Here is a 23,606-nt window from a genome sequence, read left to right as displayed (position 1 = left end):
GGATACCGCCCGATTCCTATACACTACAAGAGGATAATGGCATTTTTTATATTACATATATAAAATTTTTTTGAATGTTTGTCCCTTATTCAAATTGTGTCCTGTTTTCTTCACATTTGTTTGTATTCCTCTTGGTCAGGGGTTCTCAAACTGGGGGTCGGGAGGTTATTACATGGGGGGTCGTGAGCTGTCAGCCTCCACCCCAAACCCCGCTCTGCCTCCAGCATTTATAATGGTGTTAAATATATTAAAAAGTTTCTTTAATTTATTAGGGGGGTCGCCCTCAGAGGCTTCCTATGTGAAAGGGGTCACCAGTACAAAAGTTTGAGAACCACTGCTCTTGGTGAATGACGATAGGGCCTCCCTGCGAACCTGCACACTAGGGTGACCAGACGTCTCGATAAAATCGGGACCGTCCCGATTTTGAGCTGTTTTTTAAAACATATATGGAGTCAGTCCTTTTATTACTCAGGATCCTCTGAGTTTTGCCATGATTGCCCAATGGAATGGCTCTGTAGTGTTGATTAATCTTGTGATTTTATCACTAATCTCATGATATTTGTTGGATTTCTTAAAGCTCCAAATCCCGGAGCCATGTGACTGTGAGAATTTCAGCGGTCGTTTTAAAACAAAAAGTTTTGAGCCCTCCTGGTTGTGGAGAAAAGCTTAAACATGTGATCTGAGTGCACCCTGAAGGCTCAGAAACCAGAAGACAAAAAAGTGTATTGTATTATGTTTTTAAAATCTCATGATTTTTAAGCCATCTCATGATTTTTGGGGGCCCTGGATTTTGATTTTTCAATACTTGGAGTTGGTTCCGTGATGAGAGGCAAAATACCAGTGGGGAAAAAGGAACACTTGAAAGATGTTCAAACCTTTCTTTTTGTTAAAGTTTCCCGAGAAGTTGTAGGCAGGCTGCACGGCATGGAACGTGAGGGTGGGCACTGGGGCAGGGATGTGGCTTGAGGGATTATGTGGGGCTTTGGCAAAATGGGGGGGAGCTGTGTAGTGCTGGGGCCCAGAATTTGAGGGGAACAGGGTTGTATAAAGCGAGGGTTGGTATGGTGGAGGGCAGGTCTGTGTCTCTATGCAAAGGCATTGGCATTAGAAAGGCTCTGCTGGTTGCTCCATCCGCTCTCTGGCACACCAGGCCACAGCTCCAGGGGAGCCATTATTTCTGTACGGCATGATCAGTGTGTCAGGGCTGATTCCCCACTCTGGCACTTGGAGTGCAGAAGGTGGGGGCCCGCGTGGATTCTAAAAATTAATACTGGCCACTCCAGGCTGGTATTAAACTCCCAAGGTTACAGCTTCTACCCATCCAAGGTCAGACAGATGCTGCCATCACTCAAGTGCAAAAGAACGCCCCCCTTTTGGGAACCGAGGAAGGCACACTTGAGAATTCCTTCCTATGGGGTACCCTCAAGCCCTTTTACCCCCTCACCAGGGAAGAGCTGAGAAAGAAAACAAAGGATATCAGCTGTTGCCACCAGCTAATTATACAATATATGCACAAACCTCTTAGGACACCAGAAATCCAATCCTGTTCTTAAAAAAGGTAAATGTTATTAAAAACAAAAAGCAAGAAAATACATCTGGAACTTAGGCTTTTGCTAGATTTACAAAACCCACTTACAAAAATTAAACATCAAGAATAACCTTCTTGAGGTCCAGATTAAAGGTTACAAGCAAAACAAAAGCATTTGGGGTTAGCATAGAGGAGTTTATAAGAAATAAACAAAATAAATCTAATCGCGTCTTCCTACTTATTTTCTGATCTACTTACATATCTGGGTTTCCAAATAAGCAATTTCTAGGTATATTTCTCATGATTTTCATATCTGGCCTTCAGCTTCTCACAGCATAACTGCTGCCATGTTCCCCTCTTCCCCAGAGACTGGGGGGCGGGATAGCTCAGTGGTTTGAGCATTGGCCTGCTAAACCCAGGGTTGTGAGTTTAATCCTTTAGGGGGCCATTTAGGGATCTGGGGCAAAAATCTGTCTGGGAGGTGGTCCTGTTTTGAGCAGGGGGTTGGACTAGATGACCTCCTGAGGTCCTTTCCAACCTTGATATTCTATGAACAACCACCACGGACAAAGGGAAGTTTTCCCCCAATTTTAAGAAGTTCTGGCCCTCCCGTTGACTCTTTTGGTCAGGTGTCCATTCACTTCCCTTTACCGACTTTTTAACCCTTTAGAGGTAAAGCAAGTAGAGAACAGCTACCAAGAGGGATTCTATAGCTAACTGGTTAGCTGGATGTCCACAAAAGTGAGCTGCCCCCCTTTCATTTATCACACAGTGCATCAAGAGCACCCCATGGTGCTGCGGTTTCCGTGCACCAGGGAGTATAGGGCCCCTGGAGTGGCGTCCTTCACTCGCTCCAGGTCCCCCGGAGCTTCTTCCGCTCCGGGTCTTCGGCAGCAATTTGGCGGTGGGGGTCCTTCCGCTCCAGGACCTGCCGCCGAAGTGCTCCGAAGACCCGCTGCAGGGGGTCCTTCCGCCCCAGGACCTGTCGCCGAAGTGAATCCTCTGGGCGGCCCTGTTTCAGGGGCTACTTAGGCACCTGAAAACTCTAGGTTTTTGGCAGATGATAAGTTAGAAATTATCAGAGGGGTAGTCGCGTTAGTCTGTATCCACAAAAACAATGAGGAGTCCGGTGGCAACTTAAAGACTAACAGATTTATTTGGGCATAAGCTTTTCTGGGGTATTTATTTGGGCATAAGCATCTGAAGAAGTGGGGTTTTTTACCCACGAAAGCTTATGCCCAACTTAGAAATTAGCTGACAACAGCACTGTATCTATAAAGAAAGAAAAAAGTATATATACAAACATCAAATAAAGACATGTGATGGGGTGTACCTACCCCGCACTAGCCCCGAAAGGGTTAACTCTGCTTTGCAGGCTGAGGAAGCTCTGCCCCTCCGCCCCTGCTGGGCATGCTCACCCTGGAGGCAGCATATAAAAGGTAGCAGCCCAGATCAGTCTGGGGAGGCTGCTGATGGGGAAGGATACAGGCTGCAAGATCACTGCAGGGAGTTGCTACAAACTCCGATTATGGGACTATGGCTCACAGAGTTCCTGACTGGAGACTCCAGGCTGCCCGGTGAGCCCAGAGAAAAGACGGAGCCTGGCCATTTGGGGACCCAGGGAGTTTCGACGAGGTGGAAAGGGTAAGAAGCAGCCAGGGGTCTTGAACTCTTTGTCAATGAGTAAACCGGGGGATTGGTCAGCATGTTTTGGGAGGATCCCCGCTGACTCAGTGGTGAGCACCCCCACCACCGCTAGGGCCCTGGGTTGGGGCTTGGAGGAGCAGGGAGGACGTGAGTCCCCTAATTCGGAGTGCCACACACCCCTGAGTGGCGCCTCACTCTCCCAACGGGCCAACCGGCCGTGCAATCTCACAGAGGAGGGCTACTTCATTGACTCTGGCCATTGGGCCACGCTGCCCTGACGGGAAGGGTCGCTCACTGACTCTGGTTGCTAAGTAATACTACCCCATGTTACAGTAAGGGTCATTGGCATAGGACCTGACTGGCTGCAGAATCGCCTCCGCCCTTCCATCTAACCCTACGTGACCCGACACCCCCTGGTGGGGTGTACCTACCCCATGACAGCAAATTGTAAATTTATATGTAAATTTAGAACAATCAGGAGATAATCCAGCAGGATATTCCCAATGCCAAGCCTTGAGGTACCAGTTTTGGAGCCTTAATACAGATATCAGAAACACAAGTTACTCATTCTCAGATTAAATTTGATCAATTACCCGGTAACTAGGAAGATTTTTTTTAATTCCTGCCCTGGCTTAACCTTGAAAGCCAAATTGGGTTCTTTCTGCTTCTTTCATCTTCACCAGTAATACAGTTCACAATTCTGTTGGTGTGTGAGGAATACAGCTTGCTTTCCTTGACTGATATTGGTTCCTGCACCATTAAGAGTAAAAACATGTTTGTAGTTATAAAATAAAGGGATTTGACTTGAAATAGAAAGTAGAAGTATTTGATTGTGGTGACGTTTTTACAGGGCCACTTTTCTGACCACAACTGGACTTTAAAGAAGAAAACAACATTTATTACTGTCAGGCTGGACATACAAGATGTGCCAATGAACAACCTTATTATCCATCATCTAAGTCATTAGTTAGGAGAGTGTGCAGTTTTGAGGGTAGAGTAGCAGAATGGAGATCAGGGCTGAGATACATTTCCAGCTCTTGTCCTTGTCTACACTACCACTTACTTCAGTATAGCATATGTCGCTCAGGAGTGTGAATAAGCCACCCCCCCGAGCGGCGTAAGTTACACCGACCTAAGTGCCGGTGTGGACAGCGCTATGTTGGCGTAAGAGCTGCTCCTACCAACATAGCTACTGCCGCTCACGGAGTTGGAGTTGTTATGCCGAGGGGAGAGAGGCATAGAGCGTCTTCACCAGATGTGCTACAGTGGCGCAACTGATGTAGTGCTTCTGATGTAGTCCTAACATCTTCCAACATTTTGTGGCAGGTAAGGGACACTGGTTAGGTTTAAAATGTTAAAGTATATTCCTACTTTGTTAATATTGAAATAATTGTAGAAAAATCTAGATTACTTTCTATCAGGCTACTTACTTTTTGCAGTTCACCAAACTTCAAATAGATTATTTAACTCTTGGAAACATCCTACTAGGGCAAGGCCCTGTGAGTTTATACTGCACCTGCCTGGGGCTCTCTGGGTGTTACCCTAGTACAAACTAGAAACTGACTTTAAACAGGAGTGAAACTGATACGTTAAAGTCACTTTCACTTCTGGTTAAAGGCTAGTTGCTTTCCAGAAGGCTCTTAAACACAACACTACGGTGATTGATCTGCAGCTCTCACTGGAGAATATCTAAAACCAAGCCCCAAGAAAATTCCACATTTTAATGTTGAGAAAAAATTGAGTCTTGTTTATTATTTAGAGTTTGTGTGTGTGTGTGTATGTGTGTGTATAGAGTACCATTCTGTGTTTGGACACTGTGCCTTAGTTACCATTGCTGTGAAATGGGAATAACAATACATGCCTGCCTGCCATATGGAATTCTAAGGGTTAGATTGAGATCTGTGGGACCGGAACTGGGCCTTCTTAATGGTTTGTATGGTGCCTAGCACAATGGGGGACTCCTACTGATTAAGGTCTTTGGGCGCTACTGTAATGTTAGTCAGCTGTTGAGATGCCTGCTGGTGGTAGCTGAAGGGGACTTACCGGGTGGGTGGGATGCCAGTGGAGTACAGGTCGATCTCTGTGCTGGCCAGCAGCACGGCCTTCATCCCCTGCCAGCTCAGCACCTGCTGTCAGAATTTGCAGCACAGCCTGGGGGGGACACCTGTCCTTGAAGCTGCAACCACTAGTGGACATGAGGGCTCTGGAGCAGAAGGGCCTGTGCCCGGTCTCTTAAGGAGTGGAGAGGTTGCTCCCTGCTTCTCTGAGGGCAAATGGACCTCCACACCCATGTAGCTGCTCCTAGCCTCCCCTTTTTTACCTCCCCTTGCCCCAGGGCCTCCCCTTTTTCACCTCCCCTTGCTCCACCTGGGGCTGGGGTGAGCACTAGGAGATATGAAACAGGGGGGATGGGACAGGTGCCTCCCCCTGCTCTCCCTAAATGGGGAGGCACTTGCCCGATACCACCGCCAGGCTCACCAAGCAGCAGCGCCTTGGGGGCTGAGGAGAGGTGAGCAGCTAATTTGAGAGGGAATGGGAAGGGTAGGGATGAGGGAGAGCAGAGTTATGTGAGGGGAGCACGAGGGAGTGTGTGGCTTGAGTTAGGCGGGGCCTGGAGTCGGAGAAGCAGAGGGGAGAGGTGCTGTGTACTGACAAACCACCTGTGATTTGTCGTCCTAGAGCTCCCCTTACCACTCCTCCCAGCTCTATCTTCACTCTGTCCCAGGGCCCCCCACATGCTCTAACAGCCCAGCTCTGCAGCCCCAGACTCTCCCCTGGATTCCCCCCAACTTATACATCCAGGACCATGTCCAAAAGCTGCATGTGATATCGAACAAGTGGGTGGGGAGCACATTGGGGGTGTGTGTGTGTGTGTGTCTGGGAGTGTAGCAGGGCTGTAGGGTCAGGAAGATGGTGGCAATCTAAGCATTGTGATGGGGAATAGGACTTCATAGGGGATGATGGCTGGGAATTCAGTTCTGCAGGGAGCTGGGGCACTGCGTGGGGCCTGGCAGAGGATAGCAGGTATCAACACTGCTATGTGATGGACAGCGCTCAGTGCCAATACCTACTTACTAAAATAGCTGGGGGATTTCCCCACAAACCTGGCAGACTAAGCAATAGAGCCCATACAAAACCAAGGAAATAAGTAGTTATGTCTTTCAATACCACATCTACATCCACTCATCAGTTCCCCTATTAACCACAACAAATCTCTCTTCCTCCACCCTCGACACACATTTCTCTTTCCTCATCCTGCGCAGTTGAAACACAGCCTAAACTCCACTGCAAGCAACGCACTGGTTTCAGTGCTGTCATTTCTGCATGAAAACCACTGTCCAATTTAGCACAGTTGCTAACATCACATTCCATAAACAGTGCAGAAAGTCACAGCTCTCAGCTGCCACCCTTCCTGCGCTTCCATTAGAAACCCAGCTACAGAAGAATGATGTGCCAAACCAAACCCATGTTCATCCTCAGAACGCATTAGCACGTAAGTTATAAACAAGCTTGGTCATGGGCTTTGGGAAGAAGGACTGGGACACAGTGATGATAAGGAGTCCTCTGGTGCAGCTGCAGATCTGCATCTGAAGCTGCTATTTCAGAGGGTGAAGTGATCCCTGCCTAGATTTGGGTTGCCTCCTGGAGGACCAAGGGTAACATTTTCATTAGCACCTAAGTTCCATTTTGACTTAAAGACTTGGCCTAAGCCCTATTGACTTTCAATGAGATGCCGACTCCTAAATCACATAGGCCAGTTTGAAAACGTTAACCCAGGACTGCTGAGCGTATGCCCCTAACCAGAAGATGTCTGAGGACCAGGGAAGGAAGACTGCTTATTAGAAGTCTGATGAAGACCAAACAACCTCGCTTGGTTGCCTTCCGTTTCTCAAGTACCTCATCCCTCTTTGACTTAAATAAATCAGAGTTCTCCAAGGGGAGGTTTAGAACCCTGGTATGGCCATCTGCAGAAAGGCCAAACAGCGCTGCACATTCCACTTAAATTTTGATACTACCTGTGCTGGGTGTTTACTCTGTTGCATTAGTGTATTAGGTTGCATTTAATAGAGGTTTGTATTAGTTTTTCCTCTGAGGCCCTGACACCTCACTGGGATTGTGTGGGGCTGAGTTGCTTCCCCTCCCTCCCCCTGCTGGACTGGGACTAAGCTCCTGGTGAAGCATCTTATCTACTATAATTCCTTTTGTGTTGCAGTCAGTAGTGGTGCTGTGTGTGTGTGTGGGGGAGCTAGATGTCTGTATTTGTGACTAGTACTCTTGCTCAGAAAAGCACACTGTATCTTTCACTGAACACAGCAAGCTGATGTTGTTTCTTAGTAAACATCATGTTTTCTTTTCTCCCGAACATTATTTCCTCCCTTCTCAGAACTGTAGCACACCAGGGAGGAAGACTGTGTCAGTTCTGTACTGCAGCACGGCGCTGGAACCAAAGTATCAGTTCTGCATTGTATTTGAATAACTAGAACTCAAGACCATTGAGTTCCTTTTTATATGTGTGACTCACTCACAGGGAAAATAAGCAGATTTACTCAACAGTTCTAATCGAACAAAAGTTAAACCGACTCTTTTTGGTTTATTCCTAGGATCATGGAGGAGGAAGAAGCAGCCACGGGAGGATGTGAAGATGTCCTTGGACAAAGGCATGTAGAAGTCTCCATTGATGTGTATAGCTCGCAGTTTGAAAACATTCTAGACAATGCTTCTTTATATTATAGTGCGGAATCCCTGGAGACTTTATACTCGGAACCCGATAGCTACTTTAGTTTTGAAATGCCACTCACTCCGATGATCCAGCAACGTATCAAGGAAGGCAGTCAGTTCTTAGAAAGAACTTCTGCTTCAGGACAGCAAGATGTCTGTAAGCTTCCCACAAATGGTGAAATCAAGAGTCAATGCGGAGAGACCTCCATTGGACTAAGGGACGTAAGTGACACCCTCTTCAGAAGAGACGTCACAGAGGTTACTCATTTGGACAGGTAAAAAAAATTTTTTTTAATGGGCATTTGCTTCTGCAGCATATCTCAGAATTCATTTTGGAATTCGTAATGATGAAGATTTTTAATGAGGGTGTATAACTGTGTCCAGTGAAACAAATTTAAAATACTACATGCTGCCTGCTATGCAAGGAGAATGACAAGGAAGACAAACTAGAGAAGAGTGACAGGGAAAATGCAAGAGGATGCAGTGTATTTGTAGGCAGTTGCTTGTTTTTTGGAACACCTGTTTGGTAAGCTAGACATCACGCTCTGTGTTGGGTTGGAGGCTGAAGAGTGCAGGGTGGGGATGGGGTGAGGAAAGAGGGGCAAGTCAGACACAGAAGCAATAAAGTCAAATTGTTTTCAATCTCCCAGTCTATCAATAGTGGCAGGAAGCCCTAGTGCTTAGAGTGGTGCAGCTAATGCTACAGTCGTACAAATTACAACAAGCCCGGTTTACAAATGAAGCTACAAATGACTCTTGATGAGGGGGGGCTCAGATTGCTGAATGAGCCCCTCAAGAAGGGTTTTAATGGCTTTGCCGCACAAAGAGGAGAGATGGAACCAAAAGTAGACTGATGCCAACCGGGCTGAGCAGGGCGGGGTGTTGTCACAAAGGTAGGCTTGAGAAAGCAGTACACACGTTGTGCATTTTGTACCTTGGGGAACAGAGAGGTCAGGAAGGACTGGACTGGTATGATCTTGCCAGGCTGTGTATGCTAGGATACAGCGTGTGCATTGACTTCACTTCTTTTTTTCCTTTTGTGCTAGGCTCACAAAGTTAACCCTTAGAAATAGAATAGAAATACTGTCTGCTAATGAATAAAAGTTATTAGAAGATAAGCTACCTGTACAGGGACGCTCTCAGTAGTTTAGACCCATCATTTAGTTATTTCTCCCTCCCTTCCTCAACTTTTTTTTAACAAGTCTTGGACAACGTTGTACTAATTTGAAGTAAATAGGAACAAAGCAATTGCAGAGATGCTGCAAACAGCATGAGGCCAGAAACCTGTATAGATCCCAACTCTGGCAGCCCTGAATTCCACAGAAATGCTGCTCAGTGGAATTGCCCCTAGACATGACAGCAGAAAGGCAAGGTAATGGGCAAATCTCCATGAGCAGTTGTTACATTACTGCAGCTCCTAGCAGCCAATGAATAGAAAGGATCTGTCTGGGAAGTGCCCAAACTGGCCCTTCAGGATATGTTTACACTGCAAGGAAAGACCAGGATAGTAGAACTCAAGTTAGCAGACCCTGGGTATTATTGCCTGGGGCTTGAACATCTACCCTCATGTGTAACCCAGGCAATTATTGAATCTTGGGTCCCAACCTAAGTTCCCTCTAAGCTGCGTGGCCACGCAGCTGTCTTTTAAGCCCCGCACAGGGGCTCAGGGCTGTGGCGGGGAGAGAAGCCTCTCCCCCAGCATGGAGCTGGCCCAGCGGGGAGAGGCACTCCTCCCCACTGGCCGCAGCTTGGACCTGCCCTGGACTTGCCGCGGCCGGGGGAGAGGAGCCCCTGCCTCGGCCTAGCCCTGCCAGAGCTGCTGCAGCCCGGGAGAGGCGCCTCTTCCCCAGCCCCGAGCTGCTGAGGCAAGAGAGGGCTGGGGGGAGCCCTCTCTCTCCCCACTGCAGCCCCTGGGCAGCCTGCACCCCAAGCCCCTCATCCCTGGCCCTACCCCAGAGCCAGCACCCTGGCCCACACTCCAAACTCCTTGGCCCCACCCCCACCCCATTAGTTTTGTTATGTGGCACCAGTATGAAGGTCATGTGTCACACATTGCCCCCATATTGGTGCACATAACAAAATTCATTCCGAACATGGATGTAAAAAATTAGAGGGAATACTGGTCCCAACCTGGGGCTCCAGCATCTATGCTACGTTATGTGGGCCTGAGTCCAGCCACCCATGTCCCAGACTTCCTGGAAGCATCTCCTATAGATAAGGATGCCCAACACTTGCCATTATAAGACCCTGTTTGGGGTTACTGATTGCTTTGTCAATTTCCCATGCTGGGAATCTGCCTCAGGTTGAATTTTATGGGAAATTTTCAGTTAAAATGGTTTGACCATGAGGTTATGAAAAAATATATCGTTTTCGCCAGCTTCTGAGTTTCCCTAACTGGGTTCTCTGGTCATCTCCTCTCCTGAGATTTTCCACTATTCTCGCTGTGTTCCCTGCTTTAAGCCAGTGTTCTCAACCTGGGGTACTTGGACCCCTGCGGGTATGCAGAGGTCTTCCAGGGGGACATCAACTCATCTAGATATTTGCCTAGTTTTACAGCAGGCTACATAAAAAGCACTAGTGAAGTTAGTACAGACATTCATACAGACAATGACTTGTTTATACTGCTCTATATACTATACGCTGAAATGTAAGTACAACATTTATATTCCAGTTGATTTCTTTTATAATTATGTGGTAAAAATGAGAAAGTCAGCCATTTGTCAGTAATAGCGTGCTGTGACACTTCTTTGTATTTTTTGGTCTGATTTTGTAAGCAAAGTAGTTTTTAAGTGAGGTGAAACTTGGGGGTACACAAGACAAATCAGACTCCTGAAAGGGGTACAGTTGTCTAGAAAGGTTGAGAGCCACGGCTTTAAACGCTAGGTAGGCATTGTAATAAGAAATTTGCATGCAGTATAGCATGCAGTCACTAGATGCCACTGTGTGCTGTCTATTGTTCCAGATAAAGGGTGAAATCCAGGCCCGGTTGAATTTAATGGGATTGTTACCATTGACTTCAGTGGGCCCAGGATTGCTGTCATGGTGTGATCCCCTGGGAGTGGACTCAAGTTCCATGTAGCTCCAATGGGGCTCTCCGCGGCCTGAGGGGTTGGTTGATGGATGGAGGGAACACCCAGGAGAGCTGGCTGAGGCCCAATCCTGTGAAGATTTACACATGGGCTTGGTGTTCAGCATGCGAGCAGTTCCACTGCATTCAATCCCATGCTTAAAGCCACGTATGCCTGTCAGAATGTTCAGGGCTGACGCATAAAAATTGAGATTCGGGGATCAAATTCTGACTTAAATGGGGTCGAGGGCAGGCGTTCTCAACCTTTTTCTTTCTGAGCCCCCCTCAGCATGCTATAAAAACTTCGGGGCCCAGCTGTGGGGGAGGAGGGACCCTGGGGCATAGGTGTAGTTTGACTTCTATTGGGGGTGGGGGCCCAGGGGCTGGCAGGGCTCAGGCCAGCTCTGCACAGCAGGGTCCAGGAAGGGAGCGCCACCTCTAGTCCCTGACTCACCTCCTCAGGCCACCCACCTGTCGGAGGCTGTGTGCCAGTGGCTGCTCCCCAAGGGCTCTGCTGGGTCTGGAGATGCCCGGGCAGCTCGGCCCGGCTGCGTGAGCAGTCAAAGGGGGCTGGGAGCGGAGGAGCAGCCACAACCCCCGGGCACCAGCAGCAGACGGGGAATGCCAGGGCTGCCCACTCCATGGCACCACCAGCCAGAGAAGCAGCTGCCCCGCACTGCCTGGCTCTGGCTTCCTGCTAGGACCTGGCCAGAGGGTGGGGCCTGAGGGGGGCTGAGGGAGAAGAGGAGGTGGGGGGATTGGGGAAGCTGCCCCCAGGACTATCTCACTCTGGGTAAGGTGCTGCAGTTTGGGGGGCAAGACCCTCGTGCCCCCCCAACTCTGCCTACGGGCTCAGGGTTTCTGCCCGTGGTGGTGGTGCTTCAGACCCGCCGCTCCTGGCTTCAGGGGAACGGGGGGGGCTCGGGGTTTTAGCCCCACACTGCTCCCGGCTTCAGCCCCATGGGGAGGTGCGGGGTCTCAACCCTGCACCGCACCCCATTTCAGCCCCGCAGGGGGTACCAGGGCTCGCGGCTTCAGCCCCGTGCCCCTCCCTGATTCAGCCCCACAGCAGGCCCCGGGGCTCACGGCTTCAGCCAAACCACACCAAACTAACAACCACCCAGGACAGTTTACTGTCTCCTCAGATTCAGACACACACAATTTGGGGTGGAAAGTGCAAGAAAAACCTTCCCAGATGTTGATTCTGGTTTCTGGAGTAACAGTTCACGAAAGACAGCTGGTTCTTTAAATCCAATATCTATGCAAAAGATACAGGCTTGACAGGGAAGGGTCAATGAGTTCCATGTTAAAACTCGAAAATTGTGTGTGTGTGTGTGTGTGTGTGTGTGTGTGTGTGTAAAGAAAGGAGAAGCAGCCACTTGACATTCCCCCAGTCCTCACGAACTCAGAATGAAATCATCTTGATAGATAGACGCGAAAGGCCTGGTTTCCTGTACTCCGAGATGCCCTTTTATGCAGTGCTGGCCGTATAAAGGGGCCGTAGTGCGGATGAGAATCAGGCCCTAGATGTTGATCAGTCTGGGTGTAATGTATGGCAATAATGCAACTCAATCTGTTAATGAATGTGCAGAAGTAGTGCAGACAGGGATGTTGCTCAGTTCCTAGGAGCGCTCTCTTGGAAGGAGAAACACTGCTCTGTGAAGGCCAGTCACATGGCTCTGAAATAAATAAATAAATAAAAAATGATTAGAGACTTCCAGGCTACAAGTTCCTATGGGCTCCTTTGTGTCTGGGTGTTTCTCCCCTGACAGCCTATCAGCTGCTGACCTTGACTCCATTCCGTAAGTCCTAACACAAACTATGCATGACAAAAACCAGGATCACTATGACAATGGCCTGCAGAATCCTGAATGGGGGCAGGGAGAGGGGCACTGCTTTGCTTTGCTGAAATCAGCCAGCGGGCAGGTTCTTAGGCGGGAGCTTTGCTGAGTCTCTCTGAAGTACAGGTTTGCTTGTTTTTAAGAGGAATCCTCTCCTCATATGTACAGTTCAGTTATCCAGCTATTTTTGCTGATGGTGCTTAGAGCTCAACGGAGGAGGGGAGAAATGGGGATGAATGAGACCTGGGTGCTGCTTGTATTCCTGGGGAAAGATTTTCAATCTTCTATTTCCTGTGGGGTTTAATAGCTGGAGATCTCTCTTTCTCTCCTCGAGCCGGTCTGTCTGTGTAACTATCGTTTCCCTGCGACGTGCAGGTTTGCTATAGTCAAGATGGAGGGTTTCATTTAGTCAGAACAGCAGAGAATTGGGAGCTTGTACTTTGTCTTCCTGTCACTCCCTTGTGGCAGGGTGTACAACCTTTAAGACCGGTTAGCTTAGAAGGGGCGTGTGCCTTTATAGCTGCACTGCAGCACCCAGACATTAGGCCTGAATCCCCATTGCCCTGCCATTGTGTAGTGATTTATACCAGTGCAAAATGGGGGCAAAATGCAGCCGTTCTGATTGGGTAGCATTTTGCATCTACTTTGCATTCATTGGGTGTAAATGCTTACCCAGAATGCAGGACAACGGTGCACCAGTCCCGGTATGCCCAGCTAGTGCATAGTTCTTGTGATTCCTCTATACTTCTTGTATCTGGGGCTACTGGTTTTCTCTTAGATACTGTTTCTTTAATTGTCCTGTCCTTGTTCTCACTAGCTTTACCCTTGGGCTGAGAAGAAAAACATGGTATTTCCTCTTCCTGGATCTTCGGGAAGTTTTCAAAGGGGGCAGGCTGATCTCAGAATGTGAAGATTTGGGCCACAATTTCCTGACGTTAGGCTCTTAAATCCATAGTTAGGCACCTAAATAAGAGAACTGCAGCTGCCATTGTCTTCAAGGGATTCGGGTGCTCAGGCTTGCAGAAAATCAGGTCACTTTTATCTAGGTGCCCTGAATTTAGACAACACAGATTTAAAGATATTGGTATCACCCCATTTTATAAAAAAGCAACCCTGAAGGTTCTCAGCAACAGTCCACAACAAAGCTTCCAGCGTGCAGCAGGGTTCTCCTTAGCATGGTTATGTAATTTTTGGGGGGGGGGGGGGGCCTTTCCCAGAGTTTCACAGTAATAGGTTGTAGGCCTTAAACGGAAAGGGGAAATGCTGCTTAACAGTTTTGAAGACCCCATCAAATGTAACTTCTTTGCTTGCTTGCTTTTTAAAATAGCTGTTTATTTAGGAAGCATGAACAGTTTTTCCAATTTTTACCGTAAAAGCACCAATGATGCACTATCAGCAATTAAGAAATGAGCTCATCATGTTTTGTTTAGAGAAGCATCATGCAACAGTACAATTAATGGGCCAGAATCTTGGCCTCAATCCACTTCCTTTGCAATGCTCGGGTGGCAGAGAGGGAGCAGAAATCACCCATAAGTCACCCCGCAGAGGATTCCCCTCGTATGGGAGAGCCCCCAGAAGGGGTGGAGTTGGGCTCCTAACTCCGGTAGCGCTCCTTTGAAAATTTAATGTAGGTGCTAGGCTGCTGGTAGCAAAAGAAAAAAATTGCCCAGAATGGTTCCAAGAAATATGTGAAGTTACAGTTATGGAAAATTAATGCATTAAATGCCTGCACAGCCAAATAGAGAGGACAAATAGATATTAGGGGCAAGTCTACACTACAAAATTAAGTCGACCTAAGTTACATCCATGTACACCCACTGCAGTAATTGAATCGGTTTTATACGTCCACACTATGCACCAGGAGCACTTGCACCGATTTAACCGCCAGCGTGAGTTGTTGTGGGATGGTTTCTGAGAGGCAGCAACAGTTGATGTAAGCAATGTCTACACGCTCACTGTTGCTCGACCTAAGCACTATGTCTCTCACGGAGGTGGAGTTATTAAGTTGGTATAGTGGGCGAGTTACATCAGCGGGAGCAACATTTCAGTGTACACGCGTACGGACTTAGGCTGACGTAAGCTACCTCATGTCGATCTAACTTTAGTGTACACCAGGCCTTTAGAGAGACAAGGTGGGTGAGGTAATATCTTTTATTGGAACAACTTCTGTTGGTGAGAGAGGCGTTTCTTTTGGGTTAAGAAAACATGCCTTGGTTGTGTCAGAAGGTTCATCCTCTAACTTCATAGATTACACTGCTCTACAGCCAAAATGCTTCTGAAATAAATGTAATCCAACTTTACTAATTCTGGGTCACTGAGAACGAAAATGATGCTTAAAATTGTTGATTGGCTCTAATTTTCAAGATATGCTATTGGGTCAGTATATACGACCCTTGACTTGGGAATGGCGGAGGATAAGTGAGTTATAAAGGGAAGGGATCTCAATTTAAACCAGAAATGACTAAAATACATCTTTGACTGGATCTATGAATAAATCTATGACTGGGTTTGGACACTACTTGCTTTTTAGGCAAAACAATGAATGATGCAATCTGAAGCTGGTATTGCATCATACATGATATGAATTGCATCATGTTATTCCTAGAAGTCATGGATGATGCAATCATAATGAAGCTTAGATCACTCTGCTGAACAAATTGCCCCATATCAGCTCTAGAAATCATACGGTGTCATGCTCTCTTATTTGTCAGTGTTTGATTTTGCAAAGGGATACATTTCTGTTTAGCCAAAGTGAGCAGAGATGCCTCGTACTTGTGTGAACAGTGCAGATAACTTCTGCTATGTTTGTGGTGAAGTGACTTTTGCATCACAAAAGCGCAGTATAACCACTATGGTTAAGAGAGCCTATCACCTTTATTTTGGCTGCAAAATTGGAGATCAGGACAAGAGGTGGGCCCCACACATTTACTGCAACACTTGTGCAACAAATCTTCGCCAGTGGTTGAACAGGAAAAGGAAATCTATACCTTCTGCAGTGCCAATGATTTGGAGAGAGCCAACAGATCATACCAGCAATTGTTACTTCTGCATGGTGCCTCCAGTTGGGAAAGGTGTGTCAAAGAAGAAAAAGTGGACTGTGCATTATCCAAACATTCCATCAGCTATACGCCCAGTACCCCACGGAGAAGGACTGCCGGTTCCTGATGCACCAGAATCATTCTCACTTGAGTCAGACGAGGAAGAGGAAGAGGATGAAACTTCTGGTCCTGAACCATCAATGTCACAGGACCCACATTTTCTCCCATCCTCCTCCTCTGAACCACACCTCATAACACAAGGTGAACTGAATGACCTTGTCAGGGATTTGGAACTACCCAAGAGTAAGGCAGAGCTGTTGGGCTCCAGACTACAGCAGTGGAATCTCCTGGCAGGTGATGTTAGGGTTTCCATGTTCCGTGACCGTCAAAAGGATCTTGTCCCATTCTTCTTCATGGAAGGTGATCTTGTAGCCTGCAACAACATCGATGGTGTGATGGCAGCCCTCAACATCGTTCACGATCCAGATGAGTGGAGACTGTTCATTGATTCATCGAAAACGAGTCTTAAAGCTGTTTTACTGCATAATGGCAATGTTTTGCCACCAATTCCAGTTGGTCATGCAGTCCATATGAAGGAAACCTGTGACAACATGAAACAACTTTTGAGGTGCATAAACTATAACCAACATCAGTGGCAGCTTTGTGGCGATTTGAAGGTTGTTGCTCTCTTGCTTGGTCTCCAGACTGGATACACAAAGTACTGCTGTTTTCTCTGTGAATGGGATAGTCGTGCAAGAGATTCCCACTACATCAAGAAAGATTGGTCACTCCGACAGTCATTGGAGCCTGGGAGGAAAAGTGTTCAGCATCCACCACTTGTTGAATCAAGGAAGATTGTTACCACACTTACACGTCAAGCTGGGTCTGATGAAGAACTTTGTCAAGGCCATTGACAAAACACAAGCAGCTTTCAAGTACCTCCGTGGAAAATTTCCAAGGTTAAGTGAAACTAAGATAAAGGAAGGTGTCTTTGTTGGTCCTCAGATTCGTGAACTTCTTCGAGATGATGCATTTGACCATGCACTGTGTGGCAAAGAAAAAACGGCATGGAAAGCCTTCCAGGTAGTGGCAATAAATTTTCTCGGAAACAACAAGGCAGACAACTACAGGTTGTTGGTGGAAAACCTTCTCAAGGCATACAAAAGCCTTGGTTGCAACATGTCACTAAAGATACATTTTTTGCACTCTCATCTAGATTTTTTTCCACCGAACTGCGGAGCAGTGAGCGACGAGCACGGCGATTGATTTCACCAGGACATTGCAACAATGGAGAAACGCTATCAGGGCAAATGGAGCCCATCAATGCTTGCAGACTATTGCTGGACAGTGACAAGAGTTTCTCCATTTAATGAATACAAGAGACAAGCCAAGAAGCACCGAGTAGACACTGAATAGGACTAAGCTATGTACATAATAGTTTTTTGCCTTTTGTTTCATAATACATTTTTATTTATATAACCCTTTTGCTGATTTTTAAAGTGTTCCATAAACAGGACAGGTGAAATATTATCATGTAAAGCAACCATAAACACATGAAAAGACCTAGGTTTACAATTTATGATTAAAACTACTATCTACACAATATACATAGACATAAAATGTAAAAACTTAAATATCTTAGAAACAGTAGCTAATCAGTTGTTTTAATTGTCATATTTGAATTCAGCACATCAGAATACATAATAAATAGCACATTTTATCTCTGAGGCAGACGACTTCTCAAAAATTGTAGACCAGTGTTATAAGGCCAGGAGGAACCATTATGAACATCTTGGAAATACTTTGCTTAGTAGAAAAACTTGACAATGGTATCATTGCATATAATGTTTCTCTAAACAAAAAAGGGCTGAGTTGACTTTTGTACTGGTTAATACTGTATTTCTCATGCATGTTTGATGAGGATTTGTAAAACTGCTTATACTTCCCAAATAAGCAGTTACTGGAAAAAACAAACAAAAAAAAACCCAGTCTGCTGACACCACTTCTGTTCCCAACCCCCTCCCAAAGCAAAGCAAAAGAATCCAGGAGCTGACCAAAAACCCCCTCACAACACCCCAGTAGCTGATCTGAATAGGTGTGTGCAGTTTTCTGTACAAAGCATCAGTGATCAGGTGCTCAGCTGGCATGTGTTGACATAGCCCCGTTAAAGTCAATGCTTTTTAGGTGAGTAACCTACACTTTTCATTTACTGAGATCCATGGAATTATATTGTTTTATGCCCTGCTGATGGCCTGGCCCAAAGTGCAATCTGTCCTCTTATCCATTGGTCATGTCTGGCTGTCAGTCAAGCCCTTCTGCATTCTTGCTGGTAAACTGCTTTTCTCAGCTGCCTGCTTGGAGAAGAGGCAGAAGCAAACAATTGTAGGGAGCTGTGTGTGAATGGTGACTTGTTTTTGCTACCAGGAGAACTATGGGTAGCCAAAACAGTGTAAATAACATTGAAACGACCTGGTAGAGCAGTTGGCTGTTCTATCAGTTGTGAAAAGGAGGAGAGTTTGTTTCACTGCAGAATTATGAAATAAAACTCCTGTGGAAAATGAGTGGCCTGCTACACACCATCTGTATGTTTGTTTGTTCTTTAAAAAGAACTGACTTTAAAGAAAGGAACAAATGCTGTATCTTTGAGCATCCGTTTTCCAAGTTGCCTGCAAAAGAATTAAGCTGCAGCAGCTGCAGATTTCACATGAGCTTTCTGGGCCAGTCTCCAAACAGTTAAACTTTAATGCTAGCGTGGGGTCATGTGTGACTTCATTGTATTGTGGGCATTGGAAGCAGGTCTGGTGGAGGGAAGTTGTTGTGGGGAACCAGGAAGAGCAGGGGAAGTAGTTAAATGTCTTTCAAGTTTTCATTCTTGCTGCTGAGGAAGCTATATTGAAGTGTTGCAGGGAAATACCAGGCAGAACCAGTGCACCGTATTTGTACTGCTCTCGAAAGCTGCAAGGCATGCAAGAAACTCCAAGGGAGAGGAATGTTTGCTGAACAGATGGGGTAGAAAACTATCCCATGCATGGAACAGTTAGTGGCTGAGCGTGTTCTAACAGAGGTAACTGGGATTTAATGGTTTTTTTTTTTTTTTTTGTCTATTTCGGATCTCAATGAGAGGCAGACTGGCCAGATCCCATTGAAGACCCTGGGGCTATGCCAGTTTACATCAGAGTATCTGGCCCTCTGTGGGTACAAATCCAATTTGTATAAATAGGTGGGTTTTTAAAAAAAATGCTTTTTAATATTTGAAAACGACTTCAGAAGAGTACTACCACAGAGCAGCCGAATCAGAAAGGGTCTGATTTTCATGTACAATAAATTCCCCTTATGCTGCTCTAGCAGTTCAAAGGGGCCTTAAAGTGGGCATACATTTACACCCACTTTCAGGTCTCTACATTGCCACAGCAGTGTGAAGGGTCTTGGGTTACATTTAAGAATCAGGTCCACAGTATTTTCAGCAAAACATTTGATTGCTGTTTGTACTTGAGGCTACAGTCAGCTGTAATATCAGTGTAACATTGGGGCATGCTGGCTGTTGAGAGACTCTAATCCTGTGCTTTTAGGTGGATGGTCTTGATGTTGTAATACTATGATCCTATCTGGAGAGGGTTTGTACTTGCTTCATTACATGCCTCCTAGAAATGGAATTTTCTGGCATTCTAGATGTTTACTCCTATTTACGATTAGTGAGTTTTTCGTTAATGGAAGCAAAAGGAGAGCGATAAGGAGGAGGATTATATACAGCTGGTGGTTATGTTAAGCAGCTGGGCCTGTTCTAGTTCCTAAAAACTACTTTGAGTATGAAATCTTCTTAGTAAAGAATGAGAAGTGATAGATCATAGTGGATATGTGGATACATATTCCTTTCTTTGGAGTGTGACACATCTGAGCGCTTGGTATTTTTTAATGGCTTCTTGGCAGCTGCTCACAGAGACATTGATCCTCCATTCATATACTCATTGATACTATACTAGGGAGCCACAAAGTAAGCTGGAGTTGCAAGCGAGGGCCGCTGTGCTGCTCAGAGAAGACTGATCCACTTTAAAGCATGTCTTTGAAGAGAGTTCAGATGTGGGACTTCAAAGCATATTAAACCATTTAGAGCAAAGTAGCACCGTGAATCACCTACCAAGAAAGGGAAATTTTCCTTGGGAGAGCCTGTAATAGAAGCTAATTGACAAGGTAAATCATTGTTCGACATGAGTTTCTAATGAGCTGCAGGACACAGAACAACCTAATAATCAGTCTTGAGATCTATTAGAAGCAGTTTGGAAGCCCTCTGGCTCTCCGTGCTGCCAGTCATTTATCACAAGCAATGACTTGTCATGTTCTAAAGCTGGCTAGAAGCCTTCATCTCGAGGGGATGTTTCTTCCGCAGTGGTTCCCCTCGCGCACCCCTGATTTCAGCTTGCTTAAAGCAATGGAAGAAAGAAATTCTCATAACACAACAAAATGTCTGGAGGTTCCAGGTATCTATCCCCAGTTTAATATTAACTTTCCTTAAATTGTACACTTGTTAGGGCAGGGATTGCCTCTTTCAATAAGTGATTATATGTACAGGGTGGGAGTTTCTCACCAGCCAGCCTAATTCTGCTCCCATGGAGGTCAACGCTGACTTCAGTGAGAGCAGAGTTCAGTCTCAGCACTGGAAGATCCCGCCCGCAATGCCTAGTAGAACGGGTCGCCAGTCCCTTCTTGCAGCCTTTAGGTGCTGTTGCAGGGCAGATAAATTAACGATGGATAAGACTGTTTACAGTCAGAGATGCTGACTGTTTGGGAAACTGTGTTCTTTGTAAAAAGTGTAAAAAAGACTGAAACTGAAGGCGTGTTTAAAAAAAACTTTAGTTTCATAACATCACATCCACACATGTTAGGCACCTGGGAGCAATCCTGCACCGATTGAATTTGATGGGAGTTTTGCCATGGACTTCATTGGGCCAGGATGTTCACCCTTTTATTTCCAGTCATTACTCTCTTGGCTGGAATAGGCTTTCCTGACAGATGCTGCCTTATCTTGACTTTAAATAAAGCTGCTATCACAGTAATGTATAGCTCTTAAAGAAAAGAGAAAACAGCTGTAATTACCACCTCCTCCCCCAACCACCACATAACTCTTATAAAAACCTCAGCCCTATCTTCCCCCAACTCTCCCTGAATTCTGTGCACTCTCTCTTCTGGATGCAACATTCCTGGGGGAAGGGCTTCAGGCATAGCCAAATGAGACTATAAGTCAAAGGCATCTGCCTTAATGCCCATATTAAACTGATCACAGCTAGGCAAGTGACCGGTGGTGGTTACTGTTACTGCTTGGTAAAGAAATGCGCACGTGGCTAAACTGTGCTAAAACCACCCTCTGGCTTTTGTCCCTCCCTCCTCCTCCTCCTGCTTGTGTGTCTCACCCACTTTGTGTGTTGTCTTTTAGACTATAAACTGTTTAGGCCCAGGGATGTCGATTACTATATGTGTATGTAGGATTCAGCACAATGATTTGTTTGGTCTCTAGGTGCTAGCACAATGTGCGATTAATAATAATCAAAGTGGGATAACCATTATAGATTGTTTTAGGGCTGCTGCCCAGTTATGTCCCATCGTGGTGATATTTTAAATCTGTATTTATTGGAGGAGAGACCGTCAGGGATCTGGTCACTGTTGGTGCCATGCACTGAATTTAAGGCTGCAGCTATTCATCATATTATTTTAATTTTTGATTGGATACTATGGCACACCGCGTCAGAGTTTTCAGATAAGAATCTGAGAATGCTGGGACAGAAAGGACAGAAGAGGCTGTAAAAATTCACCAGGAGACAGAAATAGTTAGCTCAAACTCCGCTGGTGGCACTGGGAGTGTTGTGCTGGTCTGTGACCCCAGTGACCCGGAGTTCAAGTTCTCTTCTTGCCTGATCCCTGTGATTAATTTTGCAAGAATCACTGGGTCAGATTCCGTGGCCTGTGATACACAGGAGATCACATTAGATTATTATGGTCCCTCTTGACCTTAAATTCTAGGCATTGATTAAATAAATTCCATTATACACCTATCTAGCTTATACCATGGGGCAGGTTTTCATTTTTATCACATAAACACCAGAGTTGGCGGGCACAGGAGCTTTCACATCTATGTAATAGATCTGAATCCCTACCCGAGGTCATCTTGGTCTATTTCTTAACGAATAGGTATCCACATAAACCACCATCACAGTTGGCCCTAATTGGCTACTAGCATCATTGTCAACAGAGATCTAGGAACTAATTAAATAAACCTCATTACACATCTAGAGAACAAGGATTGCAAAAGATGTTGCATATGTTGGGGCTTCATATTTTCAAAGCTGCTTAAGTGATTTGGACATGCATTAATTTCTAATGAGAGCTGAGCCTTAAAATCTCACCCTCAATCTCTAGTATTGTCAAGTTGGCCTCTTTCATATGAATGCTAAATTGAGGTGTTGAATAAGTCCAAACACCACTTTTACCCCACTCCTACTAGGAGGCTATTGCTTAGTTGTAAGAAAAACTCAAAAGAACATTGAATCAAATAGTCAGCTGCTTTGAGATGATGCTTTTGTGAATGAAACACCTGACGTGGACTGCATTTTATATCTGGGAAGTTAGACTAGTGAAATTCCCTCCAAGACTACTCCCTTGGCAAGCTGCCAACAGCGAAAGAAACAAGCTCTCTTCGCCTTTTCTATTCCCACTTCATTTCTAAAGTGCGGTGTCGGAAGTTGCTGTGGAATATAGGTCACTGTATGGTAGTTGCTGGCATTTCCATATAACCGGTCATGGTTTGCGGTCGCGTTCATTCTTGTATTTGACTTCAGGATGCAGATGTTTTCTGTCAGTGCTGGCCACCTTCCAGAGTTATAAATATTGCCTGTAATAAGGAGTAGGGGGGGGGAAATAGGGCTGTGTTTTATTGGTGGTAGTTAAGGCTATGATTTTGGCACAGAAACGTTTAGTAAATTTCACGGTGGAGATGCAGGAAAAAGAAGCTAAGTCACGGAAAGTTCACCAAATAATGTAGTTTGCATTACGGGTCTGTCGCATCTTACGCGCATTTAACATGCGCGAATTCAGCTTTACGCGGTCGGCAAAAACAAAAAAAAAGAGAAAAATAACAATTTAAATATTGTTCCTGTAGTGCGGGCGATTTCGCCCGCCATTACACTCAATGTAATTTTGACTATATGCGGTTTTCGCTTTACGCACTGACGTAACCCCAGCGTAAGATGAGACAGACCAGTACATCAACATAAGAGTATAGTGGGGTGTTGAAAGATGGGGCCTAGGAAGGGGGTTTTGGAGAGCAAGTCCACCCTGCACTCACCCACAGCAGCGGCTGCTGACCGGACTCCCTGCTCTTGGTGTTGTGATCTAGCTATGGTGACCAGACAGCAAGTGTGAAAAATCGGGACGGGGGTTGGGGGTAATAGGAGCCTATATAAGAAAAAGACCCCAAAATGGGGACTGTCCCTATAAAATCGGGACCTCTGGTCACCCTAAATCTAGCGCACAAGGTCACAACGCCACTCCGATTTGGCTCATTCACCCCTCTGCCTCCATCAGCGGAGGAGTGGAGAGGCCAAACCTGAGTGGCGTTGCGACCTAGTGCACAGGTGCACTGCGCCACTCATTGTGGTGGACTAATCAAATGCGTTTTTACAAGACATTTCCAAGGTTTCTCAGACCTTATTCAAATTCACGATTTCTGTGGCCACCGTGATCTCTGTGACAAAATCAGAGGTTGTGCGTAGGTTGAC

General features: G+C 46.0%; 1 protein-coding gene across 11 annotated transcripts in view; it reads left to right on the top strand.

Moving 5' to 3' along the window:
- Window positions 1-23,606, top strand: part of PSD3 (pleckstrin and Sec7 domain containing 3) — a 148,868-nt gene that overhangs the window by 27,719 nt on the left and 97,543 nt on the right. For 8 of the 11 annotated variants that reach the window (XM_065549840.1, XM_065549836.1, XM_065549844.1 and 5 more), the window contains one exon: window positions 7,777-8,169. In XM_065549840.1, coding sequence (XP_065405912.1) covers window positions 7,777-8,169 — 393 coding nt within the window. Of the gene's footprint in view, window positions 1-7,776; window positions 8,170-18,626; window positions 18,905-23,606 lie in introns of those variants that run through there. The other 3 variants (XM_065549837.1, XM_065549845.1, XM_065549846.1) reach the window with 2 other exon arrangements.

Source organism: Chrysemys picta, chromosome 6 (genome assembly GCF_011386835.1).
Source record: "Chrysemys picta bellii isolate R12L10 chromosome 6, ASM1138683v2, whole genome shotgun sequence".
NCBI lineage: Eukaryota > Metazoa > Chordata > Testudines > Emydidae > Chrysemys > Chrysemys picta.
Note: the sequence above shows the minus strand (reverse complement) of the source record. Positions and strands in the feature narration are given on the sequence as shown.